The sequence below is a fragment of the Coturnix japonica genome, chromosome 5, assembly GCF_054131305.1.
Source record: "Coturnix japonica strain WE chromosome 5, WE-NBRP24, whole genome shotgun sequence".
In the NCBI taxonomy this organism is placed as follows: Eukaryota; Metazoa; Chordata; class Aves; order Galliformes; family Phasianidae; genus Coturnix; species Coturnix japonica.
This window is the reverse complement of record NC_140667.1, coordinates 13,072,652-13,099,980: the sequence shown is the minus strand read 5'-3', so window position 1 is coordinate 13,099,980 and position 27,329 is coordinate 13,072,652. Positions and strand designations below refer to the sequence as shown.

The 27,329-nt window shown below is 49.6% G+C and overlaps 1 protein-coding gene across 4 annotated transcripts in view; it reads right to left on the bottom strand.

Moving 5' to 3' along the window:
* Positions 1-5,099: 5,099 nt before the first annotated feature.
* The window catches only part of DUSP8 (dual specificity phosphatase 8), a 39,701-nt gene continuing 17,471 nt past the window's right edge, over positions 5,100-27,329 (bottom strand). For 3 of the 4 annotated variants that reach the window (XM_015863828.2, XM_085548382.1, XM_015863829.3), the window contains 4 exons: positions 9,667-9,833; positions 7,656-7,815; positions 7,328-7,451; positions 5,100-6,965 (listed from right to left, as the gene is read on the bottom strand). In XM_015863828.2, the coding sequence (XP_015719314.2) occupies positions 5,888-6,965; positions 7,328-7,451; positions 7,656-7,815; positions 9,667-9,833 (1,529 nt within the window). In that variant the 3' untranslated portion in view covers positions 5,100-5,887. Of the gene's footprint in view, positions 6,966-7,327; positions 7,452-7,655; positions 7,816-9,666; positions 9,834-16,942; positions 17,140-27,329 lie in introns of those variants that run through there. The other variant, XM_085548383.1, reaches the window with a different exon arrangement.

Genomic DNA, 27,329 nt, shown 5'->3' with positions numbered 1-27,329 from the left:
CTTGAACACCTTCAGGGATGGTGACTCCACAACCTCCCTGGGAACAGTCCTCACCTCTCTTTCCATCAGTGTTTTCTGCCTCGGAGGGATGAAGAGGTGAAGCCTGTATCTTCAGCCCAGACATCAGTGCACAACTAACAGGGCTGGAGAAAGAGGTGTCCTTTGGAGGATCTCAGATTGAGGCGACCCCAGTGGTGACATCCTGGCCAGAGGGACCTGCAGGAGAGAGGTGCCTATGGGTGACCCCTTCTCCCCATACCCCTGCTGTGGGTGGCCGCAGCCTGGGGTGGGACAAAGCGAAGGTAGAGGTGGCGGTGGCTGGCAAGCTTTCAAAGAGGCCACAAGATAAATAAATAGACATCAGCCCTGTTTCAGTGGCTGCTATATTTAGCTCAAGGAACATTTATTTATAGGCTTGGCAGCCATTCTGAGTCAATAAAAGCACAAGAGCTGGAAAAAGGACGTTCCTGGGTTTCTCATTGCAGTAATGGTTTGTGCTGTGCAAACCACAAGGACGGACACAGGGAAGAGAGTGCTCAGTGATTGCAGTGGGATGAGAGGACGGTTCCTAAAACATAGTGGGTTGCAGTGGGGCACCCCTGGTACCTGCTGAGGGTGCACGTCCGCTCTTTGCTGAGGTCTGCAAGCATGCAGCTTTCTGGAGCTGGTGCTTTGAATTAATTGTGCTCCAGCCACAGGGCCCTGTAAATACATGTGGGTCTGGCTGCATGTCCAGCTCTCCATCAGTTCTGGTGGATGCAGCCAAAAATGCATTGCCTTCTCCAATCCAGGACCCTCCAGCCCCATCCTGAGCAGCTCCCCCACAAACCAAGGCCGACACCAGCTGTTAAAACACCTATTTGGGTATTTATTACAACACATTGTTCCAAAATACAAAAGAAAGGAAAAGAAAGAGGGGGTAGAGAAGCACTGCTGCTTACAGCCTCTGGTAATAAATAAAATAAAGACGGGGCAGAGGCAGGATGTCTCTCTGAGTCCAAGAGGGAGAACTGAACTGTGTTCAGTCCCACCTGCAGCAACAGGGGGAATACAGCGGGATCAGCAGCCGGAGCATCTTCCTTGCTCAGGACCTGCACAGTGTCTGCAGTGGATGCAGACCCCATCCATGTGTTGTGCTCTCAGAGGAAGGGCTGGATCCTGTGGGGATGCTGGCGGGAGCTGAACTGCAGTGCGAGGGGCCCTGCCTGCTCCCACCCCATCCAAGCACAGGTGAGGTAGGAAGGGTGATGCCGGAGCGGGACCCCAGGCTCTGCAGGGGCTCTCTGCAGCTGAGACCTGAGCTCTGGTCCTGGAGCAGCCTCGGGAATGAGTTCAGCACAGGGTGATGGGAACGAGCCCAGCCCATGAGGAGGCAAAGTAGTGACAGAACTGATCGTGTCAGGACTGCAAAGGGAAGGGCATTGTTAAAATCCCCAGATCAAGATGATTCTTTATGGGGCTCACGGTACAGAGAGTATTTCAAACCATGGAGCAGATGAGGCTCCTCTTCCCTTTCCCTAATGTCTCCTCCTAGCAAAATATTCCCCTTACAGCCACCTGAAAACCTCTCAGCTATGTAAACAGCCTAGGTGATGTATAGATAAAAGAAGGTCAAAGTTCTGCCTGCTTACTGGCATCCTGCTTTATCAGCCTCAGACAGACAGAGGCAGTGGCACCATAAGGACACTGGCACCAGGAGAGCCCATGACATCTTTCTGGGATGGAACACCAGTGGGTGGGCTTGGCTGAGTGAGGTGAGTGGGGGATTGGTGAACCAGAGGCATCAGTAGAACCCAAACCCATCTGGGTGGAGCTGCAGCCTCAGTGTGCAGCCAGCAGAAGGTCAGAGTGCCATGACCTGGAGGGAGATGCCTCTATGAGCAGGATGCCCAGCCAAAACTCATTGTGGCTAACACTTTATGCTTTATGCTTTGCCATTTAATTCTCCATTCCTGATGCTGGTGGATTCCTGCCTCTTGCAAACAGATGGCAATATGGGGGAGAGGAGTTGCAGGAAGGAAGGGAAGAGTTAAGAGAACAGATCTGCCCCAGGTTTGGTTTCTTTATGTCCTTGGAAAGCACCACCCTCCAAACCTTCAGACTAGGGTCTGCTGGGGCTGTGTTTGCCTCCTCTGGCTTGGGAGCAGAGAGAAGGTCTGATGGGGCCTTGTGTTTATTCACAACAGAGAAACAAGGAGCAACATACAAAGAGTAAGAAGCAAAAAAGTACATAATCATAACCATAATAATCATAATAATAATCATAAATACTTAAATCTATCATTCATAGATTGCAATGACAACACTGATAGCTTATTATCATTAGTATTAATAATGGTAGGGGGAACGGGACAGTGGGAGGGGGTTCTGTGGGGCACAGTCTCCTAAGGGGCAGACAAAACAGGGACAGACGTCCAAAGAAACAAACAAAGAGAAAGGCTGGGAAGGCAGCAGGGGCTGGAGATGCTGCCACAGAGGCTGGGGACGAGCCTGCTCCGACCCAAGCCTCTGGCTTGGTGTTGCCAACCTGATCACTGCCCTCCCTCCAAGTTTGCTCAGCCCCCAAAATATGGATGGGAAGGAACCAGCTGAGGGGCTCATGCCTGGAGACAGTCAGGAGGCTGGAGTGGTGTTCCTTCTAGCCAGAAGGAAAGCTGTGGTTTGGTCCATCCTTCATATGGTCAAAAGTCCCAACACCACCACCACTGCATCCGGGATGAAGCAGATGTGAACATGGTGGGGTGTCCTGGACCACAGGGCATGTGGCAGCTGCAGTGCCTAACCAGCTTTGGTGGTTCCTCTCTTAGAAGGAGAGACCTCTCCCCTGCTCTCACTTCTGCCACTACAAGGAAATCCACCCTCATCATATGAGGATGGACACCATTTGGGTCCCAGTGAAACTTGGATTGAGTAGTCTGGTTGCAAGAGCCCATAAAATGGCTTGGTCAGAAGACAGCCAACACATCCACCCTCATGACAAGTCTTTGATTTGTGAACAAAGTTGTCCATCAGGCAGATTGGAAAAGTCACTCACAATAATTGCAAGCCTCTCGGTGACCCTCATGGCTCAGGCTTAGCACTGATAGCCCCAGCTCAGGCAGGGCTGCTGTGATACAAGGTATTTTCTGGATGTTGCCTTAAAACATTGCACAAGAGGACTTCTAGCACACACACCCAACATAAAGGGAAAGGATCGACATGAAGGACTTCAGAAGAAGACAGCAGAGGTGGGTGATGAATGGCTCCTGGCCACTATGACCTATCTATGAATCTTAAAAGGGTTTTTTTTTGCTCTGGTTTCAGAGAAGAGAGGAGCCCATAGTGCCTAAAGCCTCAAGCACAGCTGAAGAGCAATCGAGGGCATGCTAGAGAGATGACAAAATGCAAACCACGCATCCGCCCCTTCAGACATTCAGAGTCTTGTCTACAACACTCACTTTTTCCTTCCTGACATACTCCAGCTGCTTTTTTTTTGTATGTTTGTAACACACCATGCCAGCTAATGGGATGAGTTATGTGAGTGCTCGCCACTGCCTCGCCATGCCAACTTGTCATCTTCTTTCTGTAATTAATGCCCAGCAGGGAGACCCTACAATGAGTGCAACTCCTGAAGGGCTGCCTAGCTCTTGAGATGGAGGTGATGGGTAGAGAATGATTTCGTCTTCCTTTTGTGGCCAGGAGGGGAAATTTTCTCAAGTTTCAATGAAAGCACAGCCAAAGTGACAGGCAGAAAGAGTAGATTGTAAATGAGGTTGTCATTAAATGAGGTTGGCGGAGCAGGCCGTAACTAAAGGGGTGTAAGTGGCTGAAAGCTGAGGAGGCAAAGGCTGAAAAGCCCTGGCACAGCTTTGCTAGCATCACTACCTTCTCAAACCATAGGGTTAGCTTGCAGCTGCAAGGCCAGCAGAAGGAATGCTCTTTCTACCTACTCCATGGTTTGGGTCAGCATGACTGAGCTGGTTAGAGAAGCTTGTTGAAGGTAGTGATGGATGGTGGTGTGCTCTCAAGGGACATTGGGGAACCAAGTGAGAGCATGTGGAATCTCCCCAACATGGTCTCATTGTAAAAACAGTAAGAATAAAGACATGTTGAAAACAGCAATGAACCTCTAGACAGGCTTGTCTCAGCTTCAGGCACCCAGATGGAGGCAGAGGAGGTCAGGGAGCGGCAAGCTGCTCTTCCTTGCTCTATCACAGCTCCTCATGCCTCTGGGCTGTGTTCACTGTTTAACCTGAGATAGTTTTTTAATTTGTCATGTGTAAGTTGATTTAGAGATAGAAAAGAACAACAAAAGGAGGTACAAAGGTAAGAGAGAAAAAGAAAAAAAGAGTGGCTCCAGAAATGAAGAATGCTTAAAGGATGACACAGGACACAGACACGCATGAACGGAGACCCCTGAGGTATTAGCTTTGCAAGCTAGCGCAAGACGAGGGAGAAAGCAAAGACAGCCACAGGGAGATATGTGCTTTGCAGCAGAGGCAGCTCTGTGCCTACAGCTCCAGAAAGCAGCTTCTCAGCAAGCCTGAAGTCAGGCATTGGGTTGCAAGGTCTTGGCTCCCCACTGGTGAAGGCAGCCAGGAAGCAAAGAGGGACCTGCAAAAACATTTCCCTAGAAAAACTCAGCCCAAGAGTTTTGGGGCTGGGGAGGACAGGCAAGACATCCCTTAGATGAAATCCCAACCACTAACAACCTCCCCTTCCAATGTTGCAGTGGCATTGGATGCCTCTCCTTCCATGTGTATCCCTGGGGATGCCCAGTGCCACTTCCCTCCATCTCAATGACTCGCTCCTCTCTGTCTCCAGCCAGAAAGGGCAGCACAATGGAGGGAAGGAGATGATGGCCAGGATGGGAATGATGGCTGTGATGGGGTAGGGGAAGAAAACAGGGACCAAGGGAGCGGAGATGCGGCAGCAGCTTCCAGAAAGGGAGTTTTCTGGCTCAGTTTGTGTTTTAAGATTTTACGACTTCCTTGTTCACTTGTTTGTTTCTAGAAAAAGTGCTCCAAAGAGTTTTCTGTCCCCTTTTTGCTGCACTCAGAGGGAATGGGGGAAAATCTTTGTCGTCGACATGATCTATAGAAGGAGCCACAGGCCTCAGATATTGCTTAGAAACTCGTATTTCAGATTTAAATACCATACACAGTAAAAATAGAGCTGAAAGTACCGCCCCACATTGTCTGCAAATCATTGCCAGAATGAAACAGCTTCAATAAATTAAAAACAAAACAAAAAATTGAAATATTATTTACGTCTCAATAAAAATCGCAGTAAAACCATTTGCCTTTTTTCCTTTGTGTGTGTGTGTGTTTTCTTTATATTATATATAATATATATTTATATATGTATAGGGCTGCTCTAGTGCAGCATCTTTAGGATACTCAAGCCAGAGAAACATGGGGGCACATGCTTAGTGCACTGGGGTGTGGGGAGGGATAGGTGGGTTGCCTCTTCCTGACCTTGACAGAGTGATGCTGTGCTCTGTCCTCATGGGGCCACGTCCCTCCCCAGGCAGGAATAGGCTCTGCTCACCCTCCCAACCCCAAATGGTAATTCCTGCCCCTTCCCTTTCAAATTTTACACCCCGGATTCGAGTACAGGGCTCTGAGGACTGCTCTCCCATCACTGCTCCATGTGCAAAAGCCCAGGGTGATGTCACCAAGAGCTGGAGACTGCTAGAGTGGGAGAACCAGAGTGGGCATAAGGAGGGACACTAAGCATTCACCGTGATGTTTCCTGACTCTGGATTCGTTCCTCTTTGCTTTCATTTTGATGTGCGTGCTCCCAAAAATGCGCACGCGGGTATAAATACTCCCCACCCACCCTCCCTGCATCTCTCCCCATCTTAAATATCCCCCCACCCCTTTGCTCCAATGACCCACGATGGGTGTCAGGACACCTCGATGATCTCCATGCTGCCAGAAAAGCTTGACTGTTTGCCTATTTTGCCCAGCTCCTCCCGGGACCTGCCCTCAGACATGGTCTCCTCGAACTCCATCTGGCAGCTCCTCCTCTTGAACTGCTTCTCTGCGCCGGCTTCCTCATGCCAGCTGTGCCTCCCATCCCGGGCCTCAGCCCGCTGCTTGTCCCTCAGTCTGATCTCGCAGCCTCCTGGCATCCCATTGCAACTAAATGGGGGGTATGGACTGGTGCCACTGAACAGCGTCCCACTGCCGGTGCCACCGCCACCACTACTGGCTGAGTCCGTGCTGAAGTACCATCCTCCCTCGGAGGATGGGGTGCTGGGGGACTCGAGGTGGACGTTCCCCCAGGAGCCATTGGAGGCCTGTGGTGGGCCAGGCAGGCTGAGCCTTGGCTGGAGGCTGTCCTCTGCCCCAGGGCTCTTGCGGGCAGAGCTGATATTGAGGCTGAGGCCATGGGCTGGTGAGCCAGCTTGGTGCCTGTGCTTGCGTCGCTGTCTCACCTTGGCCTCCAGCAGGAGGTCTGGCCCACTGGGCCGGTCGGGGCTATCGGGCACTGGGGAGAACTGGCCACTGGGAGCTGATGGGCTGTCCAACTTGCAGAGCTTGGGGGCCTCCCCAGTGCTGGGTAGGCCTGGGGGGTCCTGCCGCAGGCCGGGGGAGTAGGCGGACTTGATGTCCAGGGAGAAGGAGCGTTTCAAGCGGTTGGTGTCCTGGATGCGCTCCGAGGAAAGGTGCAAGCCATTGAGTCCCTGCTGCAGTGCCGTGGGTGACAAGACTTTGGGTGGCCCACCTTGCCTTTCAGGGTCACTGGGTGGGGGTGCAGAGGTTGTGCTTCTTGGTACGTCCTCAACCTTCTCTGAGGTAGACAGTGTGGGATGCCTGCCAGCCTCGGATGTTTCGGTTGTGTCCTGAGGAACTTCTCCCTCACCCCGGTCGCCCTGGGCCTTCAGGGCCTTTAGGAGCTTTAGGCTCCTCTCATACTCCAGGAGCTGGCCCAGGAAGTTGAAGTTGGGTGAGATCGATGGGCGACGGTCCTTAACAAACCTGCCAAGAGGTACAGACAACCCTGATTGGTGTTCAGTCCTTCAGTAAGTCACCCTCTAATCTCTTTGTCTCTTTAGGAGAAGAGACATTATCCAAAACCCTCTGAAGAAAGTGGTTGGGGGCTCCCCGACTGAAGCTGGGGATGCTCAGATTCTGGGGGTTTTGCCACACAACATTTTACTGCTCCCACCATTGCATGCACTACGTGAAGGACTGGTTTGGTTTGGTTTTGTTTCACCAGCACTCAGCCAAGGCAAGACTTCAAGGAGCAACCACTCCCTTCTTCTGGGCTCAGACTGCTTTCCTTCTGTGGGTTCAGGCACACCAGTACAACCCCTCCCTGTCCTCTGGTGAATGCTCACCTGTAAGCATCGTCAGATGACATGCCCATGGTCTTCATGATGTAGGCAATGGCGATGGTGGCTGATCGGGATATCCCTGCCAAGCAGTGCACAATCACTTGGCAGCTGGACACCTTAGCTTTGTCTGGAGCATGGTAGAGAAAACAGAGAGAAAACACTGATGTGATCACAGACATTGTGCAAAATGATTCTAGACTCTTCCCCCAGCCCTCAGCTCCTGTGTGTGAAAGAAGAAGAGCTGCTGGGAATAGGCCTGAGGAAGACAGAAAAAGAGTCCAGATTTTGAGGGCTAACTGATGGACCTGTAATTATCGTAATGAAAGCTCACCAATAAATTCAATGGATTTATCCAACCAGGGAAGTAGCTTCTCACAGTAGTTGTCATTGACAGGAATGCGCATGAAGTGACTATCACAGATGAAGTCTGGCTTGGGACAGGAGTTGCTGGCGTTGAGGACATAGCTTATCCCATTCTGTGTCATCAAATCCTGTTGGTAGAGAAGGAATGGAAGGATCGGCTGAGTTATGTGCCTCTCCACACAATCCTTGCTGTTAGCCATCCCAATATTTGCTCCTCTAGGTCTTCTGCTGGCTCCTTGGCCCAACTGGTCAACCAGCTGATGCTACCTAACTGATGCTCATCACAGACTGGCTGGGAGAGATGTGCCCATTTACATAGTACAGGCTTGTAATTCAGCAGATCTTTACTTTGGTACCTCAGCATGACCAAAGAATCCTGGAAAGGTATTCCATATGGGAAAGTAAGAAAGAAAACCTATGAAAAGTCTCACAGAAAGTTTAGAAAGTATCCACTGAGAGAGGACTGATATCTCACCAACGAAGTTGGTTATCAGTAGTACTCCATGCTAACCAATGTCAACTCAGTTTTTTACTTCCAACCGACACTGAAAAGCACTGGGAGTTCTTACAGTCTTATTAGTTGTTCACAGTTCTTCACTAAACTGTGCTGCATTTTAGCCTACAAGAGGCTCATGTGAACCACTCATTTCAGGCTTTTGTGACTTAAAACATCCTCTTGAGAGGAACCATCCTTTCCTTCTTTTTGACTCTGGAGTGAACCTGGACATTACTTGGTGACTTTTTGATTCAGTCACTCAGCAGACACCATCACTGCCCATATTCTGAGTCAATAAAATGATAGAATAAGGGAGACATTAGATAACAAGGGTCAGATGAAATATTGCAATAAGGGGATGAACCATAGACCATCACTTAGGGATCTGGCTTGCTGGGTGCATAGTGCTATAACCACACCAAGCTCCATTCTCTCCTTCCCAGGGCAAAGACAGCTTCATCTACATGTGTTGCTGACACAAAATTCCTGGCTGTCCTTTCCCCTTTCCATCAGATTATGTATTGTCTGTACAGCCAAGGACAGGTTGCATATAAGAATGGAGAATGTCTGCATCAGCTGCCTGACCTGAATTACTTCAGAGAAGATACAGAATTAAACAGGAGGAGAAAATAAATCTGTGACTAAAGGAATCCTTCCATATGCCGGTGTGTGCATGGATCTGCCTCTCAACGTGTTGAAAAGGAGAATCATTGCCTTTATGTGACCTCTGCACTTGACCCAACTCTGCTGCCTACAAATGGAGCATCTTCTGGCACTGCAGTGCTGGCAGAAAACACAGCCCCAAAAGATAAACAAAACCCTCAGAGGAGGTGGGGAGGAAAGGAAACCATAAATTTTCTTGGCTGACATTGGTCCTCAGGAGATTTTTTCTGTGGCTGTCTGGTGGCCAGTCCCTGCCCACCCCAGCTCACAGAGGGGCTGTCCCCAGCAGGCTCCACAGAACCCAGCCTTGGCTCCACAGAGCCAGACAGCTTCTAAACTCACATTCTTGGCATTCTTCTCCTTCATTTCATTCTACTCCCTATATATGTTTTTGTTGTGTCTTTTTTCTTTTTTTCTTCCTCCTTTCTGTCTCTATCCTGCTTTGCTCTCTTGGTCCCTCTACCCATTGCCACCCTGACCAAGAATGTCTGCTTGGCTCCCTCCTGCTTGTGGAAGATGCCCAGTGGCATTTTAGCTGCAATTCCTCTTTCTTCCTTCTTGCTGTTATTTTCCCTTTAAACAAAATTCTTTTCCTGCCATAATGTCATGATGCTGTCCTCCCAGCACTTCAAAAGTGCAGCATTCCTCCTTTCTCTTCTCTCCCCCCAGCCAAATGTTGCCCATTTCTGGATCTCCTGAACAAGCCCATGGCCAAAGCTGTTCATCCCCATGCTTTTGCACTCTTCATGGCTGGAGGAGTCACCATCCAGCCCTCTCCTACACAGGACATGGCAGACACATCTCTGCAATGGGGCTGTACCTTGTTCAGGACATCCTTCTGGGAGCCCAGGTAGAGATGTGGCAGGATGCGTGTGGGGCCAACATTGGCCACAGGCAAGCACGGCTGGGAGATGCTCATTGGCAGGATGGCAGCTGGCTTCCCCTCACAGAGCCCCGGGAAACAGGATGAGAAGGTGGCAAAGCCTCCTGCAGAGAGAACAGGGATATTGAGCTCACAGCAGCAAGTCTGGGACCAGTGGTACTTGTCACCTGGAGAGCTGGGGATGAAATGGTGATAATTACTCGTGATGAGTGCAGACCTTTACACAACAAAAATCCAACAACCATTGTCAACCAGTGCAGACACACTGTGATGACTGTGTCACAGAAGCACAGAAGAGCTAACTCTTTTTTCCTGCTGCAGCTGGATATTAATGCACACATGAGGTAACTTAGAATGATACAATCATCTAGGTTTGGAAAAGACCTTCAAGACCAGTCCAGCCATTAATCTGACTTACCAAGTTCCATCACTAAACTTAATGCCACATCCACAAATATTTTCAGTACCTCCAGGGATGAGAACTGCACCACTTCCTTGGGCAGCCCATCCCAATGCTGGATCACTTTCTCCATAAAGAAATTTCTCATAAGGTTCAATCTAAGCCTCCTCTGGTGCAACTTGAAACAGCCTTGCACTGCCTCCTGCTCTTCACAGTGTCATCCAGACAAATGACAGGTACCTACTCTGAAGACAACTAGAGTCACTTTTTGCTAGTAAAAAACACCAGGGCAGGATGACTTGATGGGCTAATTCTGAGCAAGCCCAAACCTGGGATTTCTGACCAGAGTACCACATGCTACCTGTAGGCCATTGCACTCGAGCTGGCTCACAATCTGGCAGTGATATCGTGCACAGATTTCCTGCCTTTCTAATAGCCAAAGGCTGGCCTGGTTTGCACGGTGGCACTAATTAGAAAAGGGAGCCTGCAAAATTAGAGAGGGGGCTGTAGTGTACATTTGGCCAGAAGGGGAGAAATTTAATTTATCTTGAACAGATTTCCTCACCATTTTTCACAGTCTGACCCGAGTGAACGTGACAGCAAGCAGTGCCCAATGTTCTGCAACAAGCTACTCATACCATCTTACCGTATCAAAGCCCACTATCAAGAGAAAATGCTCAGCTGGGGCTGCAGTAGGTGGCATCTGACAATGCTGTGGTGCTGGCACCATCAAATGCATGGTCTAAATGGGAACAAACTTGCCCCAAAGCCAATTTCCTTCTCAAGTGGCTGGAAAAGTGTGGAGAGTGTTTATGCAGAATGGCTTCATGAGAAAGGACATGAAGAGATTCCTCTAGTTAAATTGTAAAAGAATGAATGTGATTAAAGACAAAGACGGTTTATCCTAGGGACGGTCACGAGCTAAGCAGCTGTGGGGAAATCAGTATGTGAAAAGACAGGGTATGTAGCTAAAGATGAAATATGCATCCAGAAGCAAGGACGGCCTAAGGGAAAAGCAAGATGTGTAGCAAGGTGTAGACAAAGCTGCAAAGAAAAAGTATCTATAAGACTAACCACAAAGGTCAGATGAAGTAATGTCTAATTCACCAATCCTGAGCTTAACTTTTGCAATATGCATGAACTTATTACTGATTGTATAAATGAGATGCTGTAACACCTAATAAACGAGGCTTGTTGACCATGATAGCATGAGACTTGTCTCCCGCGGTTACTTCCAACAAATGGTGACCCCGACGTGATAAGGAAAAAAGGGTGCCACGGGTGAAGAACTGCGTTGGGTTCGGGTCCGGATTTCACAGCCCGACGGACGACGAAAAGAGCTAAAATTGGAGCTCCGCGTCTCGAGTGACCACACAGGTGGGCTCGACCGACACGTGCTGCCGAAGCCTGGAGGGCTGCAACGGTACCGACGTGAGTAAAAATGGACAGGCAAGCAGCATATAATTTATTTTCCGCTTTTCTTAAGCGGAGACAGTTTAAGGGGGTAGACTTGGAAAAGGAACTCCCTAAGTTATTAGTGTATGGGTATGCTAAAGGGTTATTTCAGAATCCGCATTTAGTGTATGATCTTGCTGAGTGGCGTAAATTTGGGGATACAATTTTTCAGGGAATGATAGATGGGGAGAAAATGGTTAAAAAATGGTGGCGTGTTGTTTATAATGATTTGTTGCAATATCAGGCAGAAAAGGAAGCGGTAGAGAAAGCTAGTGCTGCGCAGGGGAGGAATAAGAATTATAATGAATGGTCAGATTGCCCGGGGCCCCCTGCAGTGTCCACCGTAAAGTTGCCGCCGGCTGCCGAGCCTGCGTTGCCAGTGGCTGTGGAGCCGAGTGCCCCGTCTCCGTCTCCCTGCACGTCTGTATCAGACGAGCCGCCTGCACCGACCATGGCGCTACAGCCGGCCCCCTCGACCCCCCTTTGCAATGAGCCGCTCCCTGGGGCACAGAGTGACCTGGCGGAGGCCGTCGCGCGGGAGCGGGGGGGGGCTTGGGCTGCGCTGGCGAGGGCTTGTTTAGAGGCGGGAGACGGTGAGGCGTTGGAAGCGGTGCAACAGACGGTGCTGTCGGTGGGGTATTCGCCTAATGCTGCAGGTGGAACACAGGCTGCTATCAGTGCTTTAGATTGGAAGTTGTTGTTACAATTGCGGTCTACGGTCAGTCAGTTTGGAGTAAAAAGTGAGCCAGTGAGACAGATACTGGATTATATCTGGAGTACTCAGGTTTTGTTGCCATCTGATTGTCGGGCTATAGCTAGGTTGATTTTTTCGCAGCACGAACAACTGCTATTTAATGCTTATTGGGAAGAGATGTGCCAACAGAGTGTTGCGATAGTTAGGCAGCCTGGAGATCCCTTGTATAATGTCACCGTTGAAGAACTTTTAGGGGTGGGTCCTTTCATCCGGACGGAGGCCCAGGCTTTATTAGGACCAGTTAAATGTAGAGAGTCAATGTATCTGGCCAGGCAGGCTATGGATAAGATCAAGGCACCAGGTGGGTTGTCGTCTTATATGGGAATCCGGCAGGGAAGAAATGAGGATTTTGGAGCGTTTCTAGATAAGGTAGCTGGAGCCATAGAGAAAGCTGGAGTACCAGAGTACATGAGGGAAATAATGCTAAAACATTGTGCACTTCAGAATTGTAATGCTACAGCTCGTGGCATTCTAAGTACTTTGAGGAGTAACTGGACAATAGAGGAGGCGTTAGACAGACTATCGAGCGTGCCCACGGGGGCTCAGGCTTTCATAGTTGAGGCTATTAAAGAGCTAGGGGCAGGATTAAAGGCACAGGCTGAGGCTTCTCAGAATCAAGTGTTAGCAGCCCTTGCACCCCTCCAAGCTGCAGTCGCTACAAGCCCACGCTCGCAGATCAGCTCCCTCATGAAATGTTTTCGTTGTGAAAAAACTGGCCACATCCGTCACGAGTGCCAAGCCGCTGGGATTTGGTGCAGCAAGTGTCAATCCAACGCCCACAACGCTGCTGTATGCTATAGGAAGTCGGGAAACGTGAGAAGCAGCGCACGAAAGAACAGCGGCCGCGCTCCGATACAAGCTGCCGTTCCCAGCCAGCGGCCGCCTGCCCCCCCGCACACGTCGCTCGTCGCGTTGTCGGTCTCTACAGCACCCCCGCCCTCTGCTTCGCCCACGTCGTTCTCTGCACCTCGCCATGCCACCCGTCCCTCGTCCTGCGCGGCTGTGTCTCTGCAGCCCGTGTGTAACGTGGTTAAAGACACGGATGGACTGAAACCAGGGGATCGTTGTGACCCAGGTCCAGTAGATCCAGAAAGCGAATCGGACGCATTTCCTCCTGATGATACTTTGAAGGAAGCAGGAATGACAAATTTCCCTACAGCGTACTGTGATGTCTTAGAGCATTGCAGAGAAGAAACAATATTAAGGGGTGATGCTGACACGTTGCAAACCTTTCCTAATCAGGTCCCCCATTTGGAATCCCTGCCTTATGAGGCAGTGAAGGGCTAAGGGAGTCAGTGAGAACATACAGAGTTCAGTCAGCCTTTACATACAATCTTTTGGTTACAAACAGTGACAGTTATGCTATGACCCCTCACGATTGGAAAACTGTGTTAAGAATGATCCTCTCTCCTATGCAATACACCGTGTTTGTGACAGAATATCAGCTACATAATTTGACTGATACCTCTTTGCCTCAGACTCGGACAAATCCATGTGGCACAGCACCTCTTCAACTGTGTCAGACAAATGTCACTCACATTCCTGAATTTGGCCGTGTAAAATATGCACATGTAACAATAGATATTCATTCTTCTTACATATTTGCCACAGCACATACAGGTGAACACAGTCATGACACCCGTAAACACTGGTTATCTGCTTATGCTGCTATGGGAATCCCACATACTACAAAAACAGATAATGGGCCTGCGTATACCTCTAAGGCCACTCAAACTTTCCTCCAAGAAGGGTGTGTTAAACATACTACAGCCATTGCTCATTCTCCCACTGGACAAGCTATTACTGATCACATTTATCAAACATTGAAATCCATTCTTATTAATAAACAAAAAAGGGGGAATATGGGAGGCACACTACAAGAAATATTATGTAAGGTTTTGCTTGTTTTGTTTGTGCTGAATCTTTTGAATCGTGTTCATAGAGATACAGCTTATGTGGATCGTCATTTTGAGGCTTCCCCGGTGCTAAAGGAACAGCCTATGGTTAATGTTTGGAATATGGCCACAGGACTTTGGGACTGTTCCCTACCACTGACAACTTGGGGTCGTGAATATGCTCTTATTTCCACAGGGACTAGCCCTATGTGGGTTCCAGCATGATATCTTCGGTCTCATCTGAAGGCAGAAAATAGCATCCAGCCTTTATAGTAATTGTGATTGTGTGTTTCTTACTTAGTGGTATTGCTTTGTAACTTGCTGTGTTATAGATAATATTACTAATAGTTTGACGTAGTGTGTGATTCTCTGTTTTACCAATGCAGTCTCAAGATTTAGAGTTGAAGGCATTAGCTAGGATGTTGTGTGCTTCTTCTATTTTAGTAATAGATCAGATGTGTATTAAACAGGATTTGATGTAATCAATGCTAGAATCTACAGGAATAGATCTTTTAATGTTTTAGTACTGTTTGGTTATGATATTATTAGCCTATTAATTAGCTTTTCTTAAATTGCAAAGACAAAACCTGGAAAGGAATTCTAGACAAAGAGATGACCCTGTATCATAGAATGGATACCTCTTTTACATCCAATTAATTGGGATCTGAAAATATAACCATGCATCATTTTAGACAAAAGTGCACGCTAATAGAACTAAATTTGATAGTTTATTCTGTTTTCCAAGCAGGTGCTCCACTTGAGCTCTATATCACGCACTGGCCATGCGGATATGGTGTACAACTGGAAGAAATCCTTCAGACCCTCAATGCAGGAGAGAATCTGTGATGGATGAGAGAGGAAATGTGCACCTTGAAGCAGGGGACGCCCTGCTGGCACTACCTGTCGCATCCACCACCAACATGGCTTGCTGTTTCTCAAGGGTCAATAAGTATTAATGCCCCTAGTGATACTCTAGTACATTTGTCCTCTAAAATTGGTTCTATTTGACATGCTACTTCATAAAATTGCACAATCATTAATCAATTATTAGCCCAGATAACTCAGCTGGTAGAGCATGGTTATGAGCATCTTAAAAGCATTTATTGCACAAATTTTAGTGGTCATTAAAATCAATATATCAGAGTATATGAAAATTGAAGACTTTTCCTGATCAGTTACAGATTAACACAATGGAACCCTCACGGATTTATTTTCAGGTTGCAGAAACTTAGGTTGCAGTACAAACATGTTTGTTCTTTTTAGTAGGTTTAACAGTAATGTTGTTATGTTGTATTTGACTTGTCTCTTTTTTCACTTTTAGAGTATTGTCAATCGAGGTCTTGATTGAGTTATAATAGTTACGTTATTAATATAAGTAGTGTTGTTACTCTATAGGCAGAATCTTGGAATTGTTGTAATACAAGAAGAATTTTATGGAGCAGCAGCCATGGATCGAGATAAGGAGTTCACAGAGCAGCAGCTATGGAGCAGGATAAAACTACATGAGAACTAATTGAACAATTGAACTGAATTGCTTGTTAAATATGATTAATCGGTCGTTGAACTGAGCCTTTTCATTTTAAAAGAAAACGGGGGAAATGTGGAGAGTGTTTATGCAGAATGGCTTCATGAGAAAGGACATGAAGAGATTCCTCTAGTTAAATTGTAAAAGAATGAATGTGATTAAAGACAAAGACGGTTTATCCTAGGGACGGTCACGAGCTAAGCAGCTGTGGGGAAATCAGTATGTGAAAAGACAGGGTATGTAGCTAAAGATGAAATATGCATCCAGAAGCAAGGACGGCCTAAGGGAAAAGCAAGATGTGTAGCAAGGTGTAGACAAAGCTGCAAAGAAAAAGTATCTATAAGACTAACCACAAAGGTCAGATGAAGTAATGTCTAATTCACCAATCCTGAGCTTAACTTTTGCAATATGCATGAACTTATTACTGATTGTATAAATGAGATGCTGTAACACCTAATAAACGAGGCTTGTTGACCATGATAGCATGAGACTTGTCTCCCGCGGTTACTTCCAACAGAAAAGAGGCTTCAGCAGGGCAGTGAGCATTGCTGTAGCAACACAAAGCGCTGTTGCACATCATGTGTGGTCACACAAGGGCAGTGGTTATCTCAATTTGTGGAGTCATGCTCCATGGTGTAAAAGATTCAGCTACAGAGAATGGTGTTGCCTGAAATAGGATCTAAGCCTGCAGGTTCTACTCTTGTCTGCAGAGTCACAATGCAACCAAATACAGCATGTAGAAAAGGAAACATGGAACATTTCTTTGCCAACACTGGAAGACTACAGTGACTTCTCTTGCACAGCGATCCTGTTCTTTAAGGTACAGTGAGATGGTGGTCCAACCTTCAGCAGAAGATACCTGAGCAATATGTGTTTGAAATAGAGGGCACCTTGGGTTATACCAGTCCAACCAGCATTCCTAGAGGTCTTTCCAGTCATAAAAACGAGCAGATGCAGCTTCACATCACCCAAAGGGCAGCAAAGACTTTGGGGTTTGATTGGGACCTGTATACTTCCTGAAAGTCTGTGTATGAAAGTCTGTATCTTTGAATCCAACACCACAGGATTCAACACTACTGCCTGTCTCTGCAGTGGAATGAGTCCTTTTAACAGGCCCTCATTAATGACCAGTTCGTTCAGACTCTCCTCTTGGAAACAGGGCAGATTTGGCATGCTAAGTTTACCTTCTCCAGGATTTTGTGGCAGTTCTGCTGGTTCTTCTGAAACAAACTCCTGGAAATCAGAGCAGGGCATGAAATCACACACCACCCTTCATTCATTACTATCTCCTTGCATCTTGTGAGTTACAGCCTCCTCCAGGGGAGCAGCTCCTGCATCAACCCCAGAAGATGTCCTTCAGTCAACCTTTCTCCTTTCTCTTACATCTCCCTGGCTGGTGGCTAACACAAGGCTCAGCTTTAAAACTTGGCTGAGTCAGGAGGCAAAGAGTTAAAGCACCTTATCATCTTCTCTAGCACTTCCTCTTCCCTGGCTCCCTCTGAAATGACATCACCTCTCAACTGGGACATTAAATCACAGCAAAAGAAGGAGGCCCAGCACAGGTGCAGCACAGCTCTGGTTACCACTCACCCTGGTGCCACATCCCCATTGCCAAGGAGTGTAAATCAGCACCCTGCACACGTGTCGCTGCCCTGCTTGAGCTGCAGGCACACGTGGGGAGAAGCTGGGGGAGAAGAGTTTGCATGGTGAAGAAAGTGTGCCTTCTGCAAGCATGGAGGGTGTAATGGGACATAGACTAGACTTGTACACAATGATATGGGGGGTTCCCAGAGAAATACAGTGTGTTTATGGGGAGTGAGGCACACATACAGCATAAGAGAGCAGAGCCCTGTTCCCTAGCCTCACTCTTGCTCATACCCATCAAGAGCTGCCCGAGGCTGCCTCCAGCTTCAGATCTCTCTTCAAAAGCCATGAGCATGCAGTGACCTCATCGCTACAGCAGGTTGGGACATGCCGGCATTGCCTTCTCCCCCTTAGCCTCCTCTGCACGGGAAGCAGCAGAGTGGGGGCATAGGCCACACACTGGCCCCAAGCAAAACTCCTCCATCTGCGCTTCCATCCCTCCTGTCCTCATTTCCCCCACAATCTCCACCCTGCTCACAGCTGCTCAGGGGAAACCCTAGAGATGGATACCCACTGCCTGTCCAACCCCGCAGCAGTACTCACCCCGCCTGTGCCGGCTGCTCCAGCATGCCTTGCATTTTTAGAAAGCAAAGCAGCTCTTCCAAACAATCCCAAAGGCAGTGAGTGTCCCTGGCACTGCTCCCACCGATACCTGGGCTTTCCCCTCTGCACCCCAGGCCACATACCCCAACCTTTGTTCAGAGAGAGCGGTGGAGCCCTGTGGTCTTCCTTCCTCTGGGTACACAGAGAATTAGTGTCAGGAAGAAGTTCTCTCTGATGTATGTGGGTGCTTATGGGTCTTCCTGATGTTTCCCCATAGCCTGGCTTGCTGGTGAGGGGTTTCTGGCCAAGAAGGAAGCCATGAGGCAGAACCAGGGGAGAGCTAGGGGTGGAAACAACCCCTATATGTTGGGGACTCATTCAACAATATCCCCAGAGAAATAATACTGGGCATTATCACCCACAGCCCTGCTGCATAGTCCTGGGGATGGGGTAGTATGTGGTGGCCAGCAGAGGATGGGAGAAGTCCCACACTGCTATCCCACATCCATCTTCATCTTCAATAGGCTCTCCCTGCTGAGCATCAAAGAGCTTCCAAGTGAAGGTGGATTTGTTGGGAACAAAGAGATCCTGTGCTGGTGCCAGGAATGTGGATAAGACCAGAGAGTGAGAGAGGAATCACGAATCTCTCTGTTGCCACTTTATCATAGACTTATAGAATCAACAGGGTTGGTCTTAGAGGTAGTCCAACCATCTTCCTATCTCCTATCACCAGTATTTGGAAATGCAGTTCATAGCATGGATGCCAGAAGCACCTTATTCATATTTCCAGCCTTAGAGGGTGTCCCCAGCTCTGTGAAAAGCACAACAGCCCGCCCAGAAGGAGATAGGGAAGAAGTGACATGTCCCTGCATTGTGCCACCATTCTGCAGCTGCCATCCAGATCTGCAAACCCCCAGACCAGGAGCAGGCAGGAGAGCCACAGCAGGTGTTAAAAAGGTGCTTTACAGACCACCCTCACTGTGCCTATAGCAAACATTAAGAAGCTGCTGGGGGTTTCTGAGCAGGTGCCAGAGCTTTTACAGCAGTCTGGCACAGCCCCAGTGCCCACCAGCTAACAGCCCAGTAAGTGCAGGGATGCTGCCACGCTGTGCTGAAGACCCCTAATCCCTCCCAAACCTCCCAGGAGGAGGCTGAGAGAGGCTCTGCCCGGCTCTCATTAAGATGCCTGCAGTGCTGGCAGCCGCTGCCAGGGTGGCACGTGGCAAGGGGCAGCAGGCACACGCGCCAGCACACATCTCGGCTGTGCTGGGCTGGGGTGCAGCCGAGCAGCCCTCAAAATGGGATTCGGGGAGAATTTGGCAAGACTTGGGGGCATTACAAGAATATTGCCTCAGTGGCAGGTTGAATGGAAGGAAGGGTGGCAGAGGGGCCAGGCTCAGCGCATGTCATCCTCCAAGCCACTGGGAAAATCCCTCCTTGCCAAGCACAGGCTCCCTGCTGCTTGTGCTGGGTGGGAGCTGAGCCGGGTGCTGTGATGCAATGCTGCTTACTGTCACCATTACTCACTGCACGCTGGGAAGCTCCCGGTTTCCTCAGAGCTTCCTGGTGCCAGTGGTTGAGTTTTCCCCCTGCTATCCCCTTGTTGTTTCCCACAGCAATGAAGCCTGGCGCTGCCTCACTGGGTGAATTCCCACTGCTCTGCAACCTGGCCAGCTGCCATCTCCTGGCTGCAGCAATGGAAGAGCTGCCTCCCTGCTGTACTGCCTGTCACTGCAAAGCATGCTTTCTGCACTCATTGCTAAGCTCAATCCTGCACAGCCCTCATAGATATACCAATATACCACAGCCAGCCACACACACGGGCCCTCTCCAGCTCCTGCTTTCACCCATCTCAGTGCAATGGAGGAGCTGTCTGTTGCTCTCCTCTCACATGCTGCACTGCTGCACTCTCTCCATCCTGTCCAGCCCTTGTGTTTTCCCCAACTCAGGCTCTGCTTTCATCCTCCCTTCATTCAGCTCTACATTTCATCACCTCCATTGCTGGCTCCTTTTATTTTCCAAGCGGGTGCGGTGAGAAAGCTGATGAATCAGCCCTGTTTCTGATTCACATGAATTCCCCGTTTCCCTGAGCATCACCCCCAGCAGCTTCGGGGTGACCTTGGGGATCAGTCCTGGACCCCCACCCCATCTCTCCCACTGCATGAGCAGAGAACTTCCTTTAAAAAAAGAAAAGAAAAAAAAAAAAGAAAAAAGAAAAAGAAAAAGAAAAGAAAGAAAAAAAGAAAAAGGAAAAGCAGAAGAAAGGAAGCCCTCCACCCACACAAACACGGACATGCTCCCAGAGCTGCTGGGCTTCATTTCCCTCCAGTGACTGTGCTGCTTTGGACCGACCTTACTCGTTCTATGTAAAGGAAAATGTATCATTTCCAGGGCTGACTTATTACTAATGACACCATCGCTGGGTTATGTGGTTCGTGCCACAAAAACCTGTCAAGCACTTTTAGCAGGCTCCCATTTTAAGTGGTGATGGAGGGGAAGTTTCTTGATTCAACCATTCGGCAATCTAGGTCATCCCAGCCTCGGCAGATTTTTAAGCTGCTCCAGTTAATATCTCCCTCCTCTGATCGTCCTTCACCCGGCACAGCAATAGGCTGCCGAACCCTTTGCTGAAAGCAACCAACCCTCAGCTGGGCATGCAGCAGCACCACGAGCGAAGCGAAATGGCTCCTCCGGCAGCCGCAGTGCCGCTCCATACAGCGCTCCCCGCACACCTCTCTGTCCTCACCCACCCTCATTCCCCTTCACCGGAGACGCGGCATCCTCAGGGACCGCAGGGGAAACCCGAGGGACGGGACCCTCATCCGCGCATCTCCCTCTCGCATCCCGCCGCCTCCCAAATGGCTTCTGCCCATTGCGTGCTCTCGCTCCTCGTCGCCTCAGTCTCACTGCTGCCCGCTCTCTTTGTATCGCGCTCAGCTCCCCGTCTCCATCCCCGCGTAGAGCCGGGGCCAGGCTGCCCCCCGCCGCCCCCTCCGTCCGCATCGCGAGGCAAGGAGCCGGCCGCCTGACAAACCTCGCATGTCCCTGCTCTCCTTCATCCTCCGCACCCTTATTTTCAGCTTCATCTGCCCCTCATGCACGTCTGTCCAGAACTGGTCCTCGGAGGGAGCGAGCATCACGTCCACAGGCATCCAGGCAGCCGAGCTGCTGCTCGCGGGAGTACCTCTCGCCCTAACAAAACAACAGCTGGCGGGCCGAAAAAACCCTACGCCACCTCGCCGAATGAGCAGCCCTCAGAACCTCCCCCTGCGCCAGCTTTCAGAAAAAGCTAAAAAGAGGAGAGATGGCCTGGGAAGGGGGAGTAGGGGGGGGGGCAGCTTTGCCCCTTCCCCTGCCTGCGCTGCGCTGGCTGCCTGCGCGTGCAGCTCCCGCTCCAGCCTGAATGAGCTCAGCACATGAGCAGCAGCCCTGCTGATCCATCCACCACGGCGGCTCATAGCTAACGGGTCAGGCATGCAACCGCATTCCTTACTCAGCACACAGACACGCAGGATAACTCAGGGGCTGCGCGCCTGACATATGCTTTGCTCGCTGCTTAAAGGCGCAACAGCTCTTTTCCCTCCCGTCGTCCTCGCAGGATGCGGCCACGCTCCCCCCACTCTCCCCCCCTCCTCCGTCCCCCGCAGCTGCTGCGGGAGAACACGCACAGCCCGCTGGGTTTAGTCCTGCTGGGTTAATTTGGGGACAGGGGGTTAGAGGGAGGAAGCGCCGAGAAGGAAATGGGTTTGTACTAATGGCTGTGCCCCCACTCTCATCCCTGCTCTCTGTTAGAGGGTACCCCATGGCTACGCCCCTTCCCCATGCCACAGGAACAATGTACATCCATGGGATGGGTAGCTCGGAACCCAAACATGGGGAAGGGAAATACCACCACCTCCATTGCAAGGGGAAACTGAGGCAGAAAGATACTATTATCCTGTGGCATATAACAGACAACTGCTGCATAGCAGAGACTGGGACCTTGCTGCCAGCTCTTCTTCCTCCCTCAGACCCTGCTCCTAAGCCTGCTGGCCACAAGGAATACCCTTGTGTAAGTGGTCTCAAACAACAGGAGGGGAAAGGCATCTATGATGGACTGCTCACGGCTCACCCCAAAGCTATCTGCATGGCTCTGGAGGAGCAATACCATGAGCTGGAGGAGGTGCCTCCAAAAGCACAGCAAGAGGCAGCATTAATGAATAGTCCTCCCCAGTCCCAATGGGCTCTTTCTCTGCATAAGGACTTCGGAGGCAGGTTGGGACTGGTACATATTCTGCTTTCCATTTGTCCTGGGGGAGAGAATTACTTACATCCCCCCTTTCCCACCTGTGGGACTCCTTAATATGTCTCCACGCTGCTTGTTGTGAGTTTATTGGTCTGAGCTCAGGCCTCCAGAAAATCATTCAGGATTATAGTAAGCGGAGGAGGCGGGGGGGAGGGGGCATGCATTGTGCCTTTGAAAATCTGGAGCTTTATAGGCTGAAAAACCCCAGGCTGAGCCATATGCGAGTGACTTCAGTGTTTTTCCTTTGAATGACATCACATGAGATGAGGTCATCGGCATTAACTAAGTGCTCTCCCCTCCCCCCTTCCCACCCGAGCGGAGCCTGCCTCCTAATGAGCCTTGTTGTTGTAACAAATATGGCTTGATGATTATCAGATGTGGGGCAGAGGTTGGAGAAAATTCAAAGCATGCTCCAGTGAAGCTAGAAGAGTGAGAAGCCACATTTTCCCAAAATCAATGGTCGGTGAGCAGCTCCTGCAGCAGGTCCCTGTGATGCCCAATGTGCCACCACTCATGGTGGTAGCCCCGCATTTGCCATCCCCACCCTAGCAATGGAGGGTGCAGATTAGAACAGAATTGAATCATTAAGGTTGGAAAAGACCACTAAGATCATCTAGTCCAGCCATCAACCCATCCCCATTGTGCCCATGGACCACGTGGCACCGAGGAACATCTCTACGTTTCTTGAACACCTCCAGGAATGGTGCCTCCACCAGTTCCCAGAGAAAAGGGACACATGAAATGCTGGTGGACAGCACGAACAACAGCTAGTAATGGGGATGCCTCCACCAATGCTGCACCATTGCCAGCTCCTTCAATTCCATTAGCATCTCCCTGCTGGTGGGCAGTTCTGTTCACCCGACACTCAGTGCATTTCATAGAACCATAGAATCATTAAGGCTGGAAAAGACCACTATGATAATCCAATCCAACCATCACCCGTCACCATCATGCCCACTGAATCACATCCCTTGGTGACCCACCTATACATTTATTGAACTCTTCCAGGGACATCTGGAACTTTTCTGGGGTGCAAGTCATCACCAGACCAAGCAGATGGGCAATAGTGGGCAGGTGGTGAAGTTAGGAGTGATATCATCAACCTACTTACCCAGCAGACCACAAGCATGCACCCACCTTCCCTAGCTCTCCTCTGATTGCCAGTGGGTTTGGGTTTGGACTCACTCAGGCTTGAAAGAGCCCTACGCACAAGTTATTTCAAGATGTATTTGGACCCAGTTTTCTACTCAGGGATGTTGACCCATGTATCTCCTACTCTCATATAGATGCAGCAAGGCAGAAAACTTCTTTCTCCACCAGGCCCAGGCAGTGGACCAGTGAGCACCTTTCCCCAGACACAGACCTACCCCGCTCCCTCCTACCCGTGGTCATCTGGGCCACCGTCAGTATTTCCTCTCCCCACCCAGCACCAGGACCTGGTAAGAACTGCAAGAGCTGACTTTTGCATGTGGGAGGCCAAGGCCTCAGGAAAAGGGGAGGCAGGTTTCTCAGAAGGAAGGAAATCATAACCGGGCATGGGTTCCTGCCCATTGCAATCTCCTCCTGGGGAAGTTTCTTTCCTCCCTGTAGCTTTCCAGAAATGAGAAATGAAATTACACGATGACTTCTGAAGTCTCAGCAACCAGCAGGCTGCTCCTTTGTAGCCCCATCTTCTCCCCCTGCCCCGTTTTGCTCACTTTTTCTGGGTCCAAATGTTGAAAACACAGCATGCAGGGGGAAGGGAAGCTCCAAGGGGTAATTATAGAATCGGAAAAACAAGTTGTCTGACGACAGCGCTGCTAAACAGGGAGGTTTAGAGCATAGGTCTGGAATACAATCAACTCACACATACATGGCCTGGCTTAACCCCTCCCAGGGATGTGGTTGATGGTCCCATGGGAGCCCAAACCCTTGCAGGCACCTCCTGGCCCTGGTGGTGGGGTGAGAAGGGGCCACTTCAACCCTCTAGACTGGGTGACTAAACACGAAGCAGCATCCCAAAAGCAGCCAGCACTGCAGCATCCTGCCCTGTAGTCCCACATAGTCAATGCTCTGCATCCATCCCTCTGAACATCTAGCATTTAAAGACAAGCAAAAGAGCAGAGTCGCTGCATGTGCCCCCCTTGTGCACCATCACTGAGCTCCTGAGGAAAGCAGGGTGTGATTACCTCTGGGACACTTGGTGTGCTTGTCCATGTGTCCTCTTTTGTTTCTTCATGGGCATAGATTTTAGATGAACTTTAGAGGAAAACACTTGTGGATCAATCTGCTGGATTCACTCTTCAAGTCCACAGATGCTCTCAAACCTCACAGTCAAAGGGTTCCTGAGCCAGCCCTCACACTTGGCCTCCAGAGCATCCTTACATTCACATGCCCAGCAGAGGCTCTGTGGGAACCAAACCCACTAGCAAGCATCGAATAAAGAGAGCTGCTTTTACCACCTTTCATCTTCCGAGCTAAACCTAAAAGTACACGTGCTTGGGGTATTTTCTCCCTCAGGTTTCAGACAATATTTTTCAAGCTTATTTTAGGACTGCCCCAATGTAACAAAAAGAACTAAATAAAAAACCAAAACCTAACACCACACCTCTGAAAAGATGCTTCTACTTTTCTTTTTAATCACCTTCTCCCAGCCCTTCTTTCAGCCAGTGCTGATCCCAGTTGGTGCTGGGTAGCTCAGATCAGCCTTTGCAATGTAAATTCCCTCTTTATGTTTTATCTGCTCTCAAGTCACCTGGCTTCGGTAGATTTATATGAAATTCCCTCATTCTCAAACCTCCTCAATAGTTGCTCTGGGCTTGTGAATGAGATCAGCCCTCTCCAAATCAAGACCATTGTATAGTTACAACTCTGCAGCCATCGTTACATATTAGTGATGATGATGAGAGAGAACCTTTCCTCCTCTCTGCTTCTCAGCTCCTTGGGGAGAGCAATGTTCACCTCTTAGGAGCGGGAGTGACATCACCAAGAAGATGAAGCTTCCAATACAAATCTCATCTCATAGAATCAGAATGAATCATAGAATCACAGAATGGCCTGGGTTGAAAAAGGCCACAATGATCATCGAGCTTCAACCCCCCTGCTGTGTGCAGGGTCACCAGCCACCAGACCAGGCTGCCCAGAGCCACATCCAGCCTGGCCTTGAATGCCTCCAGGGACGGGGCATCCACACCCTCCTTGGGCAACCTGTTCCAGTGCGTCACCACCCTCTGTGTGAAAAAATTCCTCCTAACATCCAACCTAAACCTCCCCTGTCTCAGTTTAAAACCATTCCTTCTGCTCACCATACAGTAAAAGTAGGGCACGCCCAAGCTTTGTACTCCACTGGAGAGGTTCCTCATGAAAACCCAACACCTTCAGTGGGGAAGACCAAGGGTTGAAACCAAATGCCATCACTGTCCCTGGCCATGGCACTGCCATGATGGAGAAGACCTGGGCCAGGAACAGTAGGGCCAAGAAGCCTGGTGGGAGGAGGATGGAGAGGCCTGGGAGGGATTTCTCACTGATGATACTGTTACATTCTTTCCAAATCCTGGGAGTAAACAGACACTCCAAATTTAGAAAGAACAGAACTGGAAAATTTAAACATTCCTTGAAGAATTGGTACAAACGGAGAGGGGGCAGGGGGCCGAAGATGATCTCACATGTGCTCCTGAGCCAGATGAAAAGCTCATGACCAGAGCTCAGCAAGCGAGGGGCCAGTTTCAGGTCGGTGCAATACTACAGAGATAAAGTGGAGGGCTCTCCACCAGCATCCTACTCGCTCCATACCGGTACCAGTGAAGAACTGAAACATCCCTAAGGAAGTCAAATGCCATCCCCTTTGAGAAAGCGGAGCCCTGCTTCATGCAAGTATCATCTGGAGGAGCATCCCAAGCTCTCACCCACTGCTTTGCTGAGCTGTGGAGGAGGTCAGGGAGATTAGGCTTTGTTTGCTTCCATTCAGAGGAGCAGTGACGCTCAGCACCCAGTCGCTCAGCACCGCGGCACTGGCTGGGCTCCAGCACGAGGGCTGCCATTGCCGGAGCCATCAGAGACCGATGGAGCCAGACTGCTGCCGCTTCATAAACAGATAATGGCTGCTAATAAAAACAAAGCGGGAGTTTGCAAAGGGAAAAAAAAAAAAAAAAAAAAAGGCAAAGAAAAAAAGCAAGGGTTTGTGCTGAAATAAACAAAGGTTAAAGAACAGTCAGGCTCCTGCAGGAATAGCAAAGCTGGGCTGGAGGGAGGGAGGGGGCATTACGTAATGCAGGAAAAATGTTGGCTCCATTCAGTTTTCCACCACTTCATGTGATGTCAGGAAAACCATATAAATCAACAGGCTTTCTGCTCCCACGGATGGAGGGCAGCAAGCAGCACTATTTATACTTACACAATTAAAAAAAAGAAGGGGGGGCTGGGGGGGAGGAGTGGAGAAAGAAGAGATGATGATGATTTCCAAGACTGGGAATAATTGACTCAGATTCCTCCTTCTGAGCCCTGTTGGAATTGCTGCTCTGGGGCTGTTAACCCTTGAGGAGCCCCCGCCCTTACTCCTGTCACCTCAGTTCCCGGGGCTTTGCCCCAGCCTCTATCAGCTGCTCTGAGGCAGATTGATTCAGACAGGATTGATGAGCAACAAGGACCAAGTGTGATGTTTTGGGACACTGAAACAAATGAAAAGCAATGAGCCTAAAGCCACCCAGATATGATTCCTGGGTCCTGTCCCTACTATGGACTTAGCAGTGCAAGCTATGGATCCCAAATGGATTTGGGACTGCTTAAGGCAGCACAGGTTCAGGGCTGCCTAGGACCCAGTTGCCTGCACCTTATAGCAAGACTATGGTTTCTCCAGATTTCAGTGCATGCTCAGTGTCACAGATGGGATGTGGAGAAAAGGTGGCCACAGGATGGCTTTGAGCAGGATGAGGGTGCCTGGGCTGAGGTCTCTTTGTAATTCCCCATCTCCTCAGACCTAGGCATAGGGATGCCACATTGATGAGGGCAAGATCAGGATGGAACCCAATGCCTCAGCAGGATGTACACCCACCTGCAAAGCAGGGAGGGCCCTAGCTCAAGCCTGGCAAGGGGTCAGGCTCTGGTCTCACATACATCCCCCT